A 5,137-nucleotide genomic window follows, 5' to 3' on the forward strand; every position below is an offset into this window, starting at 1 on the left:
ATAGACTACAGATTGTGAGGTCATAAATTACTTGTAGACACTGGACTAGAATGAAAAAAAAAAAAAAAAAGAAGCTTGGGTTTTGTGTTTTATCAACAGTGTAAAATTATCCAGTGTTAAACAGAATTAATTGTTCTAGGTATCATAAAAATAAGAGATAGTCTTGGCTCTGTAGACTGAAAATGGGAACCCACACACACCAGGAGCAGGAGGATGATAGTGCTCTGAAGGGAGTGGCTTCTGGTGACAGAGATAAGAGGCTAACCAGCAGTCCAACTGGGAAAGCAACCTTTCATGGAGGCTGGTGAACGTGGAGTAAAAAGAACGAATGAAATCTAGTGCTGTACCTTTGTAATATGTTAAGCCTTCAAGATTATTTTTTAGACTCAAATAACCAGAAGAGTATGATAAAAATCAGTTGTTGTTGAGTCTTTTCCAACTCATGGCTACCCTATGTGTGTCAGAGTAAGAACTGTGGCAACCTCTTGTGTGTCAGAATAGAATTGTGCTCCATATGGTTTTCAATGATGATTTTTCAGAAGTAGATCGCTAGGCCTTCCTTCTCAGGAGCCTCTGGGTGGACTCTATGCTTTACTTTAACCTTTTATACCACCCAGGGACTCTGAACAAACAAATGTAAAGAAAAAAAACCTTAAAGTGAAACTAACAAGTTAACTTTTCCCATGTTTGAAAAAAGAAAAAAGTTTCCACTTTTGCGAAAGAAATACACACACGTGGAATCCAAGAAATACAGTGGGAATGCAGTGAAAAGTAAGTCTACCTCAACACTGACCCCTCATCCACAATCACCCTTCTCCCGAGGCATTATAATCTCAAATAAGAATAAAAATGGGCAACATGTTATAACTAGTGAGGAGCAACTGAAAGAAATGTCTCCTACTCCAGTCCTATTTTTAAAATCAATTTTTAAAAAAAGCAGACTTCCATCCACCCCACCAACGGCAAATCTTTGATCTCATTTATCTATTTAGAAACATATCTCCATGTCTATAAATAAGTTTGGATTGGTACCTCTTCATTTCTCAGTTCTAGGCATTCTCTATTGACCTTCCATATGGAAAGACAGACTTAGCTTTTTTGCTACCACATCCCTCTTCTACCAGACCCCACCACGTACATACCTTTCCCAGTTAAACTGTCATTTTGGTTAGTCAGTATAATCATGACAATGTAAATCCTGTTCAGGGGCTCTGGTGGCAGAGTGATTAAGTGCTCAGCTGCAAACCAAAAGGGTGGCAGTTCAAACCAACAAGCCAATTCACAGGACAAAGATGTCTCAGTCTGCTTCTGTAAAGATTACAGCCCTGGAAACCGTGTGGGGCAGTTCTACTCAGTCCCATAGGGTCTCTGTGAGTCAGAATCAACTCTACAGCAATGGGTTTGGTTAGTTTTTTGGTGAAGCATTGTTCATAACTCTAATTACTTTTCCTGTATTTGTTTACTTAATTTTCTATGTACTTTTCACAATTTCAACAACCAGCTTCTATTCTAATTCCTCACAATTTGACATTAAAAGGTGTAAGAGATATTCAAAATCTTGTTCTTTACAGCATTGACCCTAATAATGAAAAACTGCAAGCAAATCAAACATCCATCAACAGGAAACTGGCTAAATACGTTATAGTTTTTCCATATGATGAAATAGTTTGCAGACCTTATAAAAGAATAAGGTTGATCAACAAGTAATGACACACATATCAAACTGAGCCTTTAATTTTCTGTCAGGTTATATACCTGTAACTCTTTTATATTTTACAATCGGCATGCATTTTTGTAATCAGAAAAAAAAAAAGTGAGAAAAATTTATAATCAGAAAAAAAGGCAATCAGAACTATATTTTGTTTACAGTTATTCATATGACCAATCAGATATTTTTTTTATTTCATCTTACTGAATTGCTGGAAAAAGTCTGAATTTTTTTTTTCCAGCAAATTAAAACAATTATAGCTCCTAGGCTATTACCTCAGAGGTGTCCAGAAATTCAATTTTTGAAAAGGGAAGATCAAAAGTTTCACACATCTAAAGGAAGATGTTCTCAGAAAATGAGTGGAAAGCGGTGACTGTAAAGGAAGCACTCACTTATTCTGAACCAAATACAGGTAGTCCCCGACTTACAACCTACTTCAGTTAGGAGGAACCATACTTAGCATTGTCCTTTTTTTCTTTTTTTGGTACATCTTATTGTTAGTAATATGTACTACACACAATGTTGCAGCAGCGTAATTTGCTGATGTTATCATTCTCATGCCAACCACTAAAGACGAATAAAGATCGGATTTATAAAGATACTGTTGATAAAAGGCAATAATAATGGGGGGAAAATGAGGTATTCAACTGATGTCGGAATCGACTTCCGTGGGAACGGAACCCCATCCTATGTCCGGGACTACCTGTACTACATTCCAAACCCTTCGCCATCCAGTCGATTCTGACTCATAGCAACCCTATTAGTAGAGAACGGAAATGCCCTCATAGGGTTTCCAAGGCTGTAACTCTTTATGGACGCAGACTGCCAGTATCTTTCTGTCAGAGCTGCTGGTGGATTCCAACTGCTGAACTTTTGGTTGGCAGCCGAGTGCTTTAACCACTGCGCGACCAGCGCCCCTTTGTACATTACAGACAGTAAAATGCTTCATTTCATGCGACAATGCTGGATGGCGCAGTGTCTAGGAAGGTGTGACTTGGCCAGCAGCACCTTCTGGGATGATCGCTTAACCAAGGAGCGCCTTGGCTTCCTATGTCCAGTAAGCGTGAAAATGCCTGATCTTTCCGCTGCTACGGTGTTGTGATGTGCAGTTGCAGCGACACGATCGGGGTAATTAACACAAACGCACTCTCACTGTCACCCTTCCATCAGGCCAGGTGCACAGAAATGACAGGGTCCAGAGACACACAGTTTCCAGGCTTCTGGCCCCAGCGTTTCCTGACAACAATGACTAACTTTCTAGAGGTCGTGGAACTCTCGGAGAACCTAAATGAAACATTATGTACCTACTCCCCAGGAAATTACACATAAGCTCAGGCCCACAAGCCTGTGTAAACAACTTCCCTGGATTCGCGGACCCTTAAGACCCAAGCTGGGCTCTCCCCGGCCAGGGGCCCTCGTCCTCCTTCACCCCCACCCTCATCTCCCGCCCAGTCGGGGTAGGCTGCAGGGCCGGGGCAGAAACCACGCACCGAAACGAGTGGGACGCGCAGGTGGTCCCCCTGCAGCCGGTTGAAGGCAGGGAACGTGCTCCAGGCAAGGAACCCGCCGCGCTCCGGTCCCAGTAGGGCCACGAGCAGTACCTGGTGCTGGAAGCGTACGGTCGGCTGCTCCTCGTAGCTGCTCCGCTTCAGCCAAAACCCTGAGGTAAAGAAGACAGGGAGGAGGTGAAGATGGCCTGCTGGGCCGCGGGGAGCCGTGTCGCGCACCGCTCGGGGGCTGGCTCACCGTGGCTCCGAAAGGCCACTAGCAGCGGCGGGATGTATGTGAATACTGCGGCCAGCAGCAGAAACAGCGCGGCCTTGGAGCAGAGCCCCGCGCGGTAGCCGCGCTCGGCAGGGTGAGAGAAGAGCTCGTAGAGCGCCATGAACTACGTGCGGAGTCCCGAAACACGTTGGGACCCCTCCACCTTTCGAGAGGGAGGAACAAGTTTGGCTTCTCCCAGTTGCCATAGCCTTGGACTCCGTGGCAACCGAAAGGCGAAAAGAACCAATAGCAAGGACGCAATACTGTTAGGGGTGGGGCTAACTAGAGGTGGTGCCCATTCGTGGATGGTGAACCTAGCTTAACCTGCTGTGTGCGTTCCTTCTGAGGCCGAGTGGAAATAGGATGTTTCCACGTACCAAAATCTTAGTCAATCGTCTGTGTTAACATTTGTGTAAAATAATATTTTGATAAAGGTTGACAAAAATACTTGCTTATGAGCGATCTGTTAAGCCCCAATGTGGTTTATGCTTACGTGCAACCACTCACAGCACACCCTACAGTGGAGGAAAACACAAGACGATGCAAGTATGGCTGCGGTCATAGATCTGGACGTGGGTTAAGACCAAAGCCAGGTTCTTTTGCCTCCAAATTTTCTGTTGCTTCCATTTTACTCCATAGCCAGACAATCACAGAAACAGAAGGAAAAATTCCCCACTCCTCGAGGGAGAAAGGATAATTACTATGTTAAAACAAAAATCATATTGAGCCAATAATATAAATTGATTTCAAGTTTATTTAATATATGATTTGCAAATCAGGCAACACTTCTGATAGTTAAAGTACTCCCAACGAGAACAGAACTTCCAAAGATTCTTACACCCCATCTTATCGACACTGCCATGGAAAAGACCAGAACAGTGTTTTCATAGTAACAATTTACCCTAAAGCACAGCTTCCAGTCTGACCTTAGAGTCTGTTTCTGGAAACTGAATTCTCAAAACAGTACAATGCCCAAGGCAAAACCGTCTTTACTGACTAGCAAGACTATTATTGTTTGACTTAAAGGTCACTTTTAGGAGACCAGTTGGCTTAAGGTTGAAGGTTCAAGTGATCACCTCAGACCAATGGCATGAGTGGGGTCAGCCCAATTCCATGGACCCCAGAAATCTGAATTCTAGGAGAACTAAAAACTGTTTCTCAACTACGTAGTGCTCTCTGATATACTTTGTTATGTCTTTTTAAATATTGGGTACAAGCTTTACTAGCCATTGGTTTACTCCTTAAATGAATTTTGGTTTTTTCTAAACCAGTATTTTAGACATGGCAGAAGGATTTTTAAAAATCATCTGTTTTTTGTAAATAACAGTTCACTGAAGGATTGATGAAACATTTAAAGTTTACATGCACACATCCTGTGAGGTGGAGAACAAAGACAACGGTAAAGGGAAAAACAAGAAAGCAAAACCAAAAATAAATAATATACTTCTTTTTAATCAGCTGAATAAGACTAGAGTGACTTTTTTTTCCTTTCTTTTTTATACTTTATTGTACTTCAGGTGAAGGCTTACGGAACAAATAGTTTCTCATGAAACAGTAGTACACATGTTGTTTTATGACATTGGTTAACAATTCCACAACATATTAACCCTCTAACTTCTCAACCTTCTTTTTTTTGGTGAAAATACACATAGCCAAAGATACACC

At 42.1% G+C, this 5,137-nt stretch overlaps 1 protein-coding gene across 1 annotated transcript in view; it reads right to left on the reverse strand.

The window, feature by feature from the left end:
- The window catches only part of TMEM231 (transmembrane protein 231), a 25,814-nt gene extending 22,179 nt beyond the window's left edge, over positions 1-3,635 (reverse strand). The window contains exons 1-2 of the mRNA XM_004387825.2: positions 3,455-3,635; positions 3,199-3,368 (exon numbers count right to left, since the gene is read on the reverse strand). Of these exons, the coding sequence (XP_004387882.1) occupies positions 3,199-3,368; positions 3,455-3,593 (309 nt within the window). The 5' untranslated portion in view covers positions 3,594-3,635. The remainder of the gene's footprint in view (positions 1-3,198; positions 3,369-3,454) is intronic.
- Positions 3,636-5,137: the final 1,502 nt, after the last annotated feature.

Source organism: Trichechus manatus, unplaced genomic scaffold (assembly GCF_000243295.1).
Source record: "Trichechus manatus latirostris isolate Lorelei unplaced genomic scaffold, TriManLat1.0 scaffold00194, whole genome shotgun sequence".
NCBI classification, from domain to species: domain Eukaryota; kingdom Metazoa; phylum Chordata; class Mammalia; order Sirenia; family Trichechidae; genus Trichechus; species Trichechus manatus.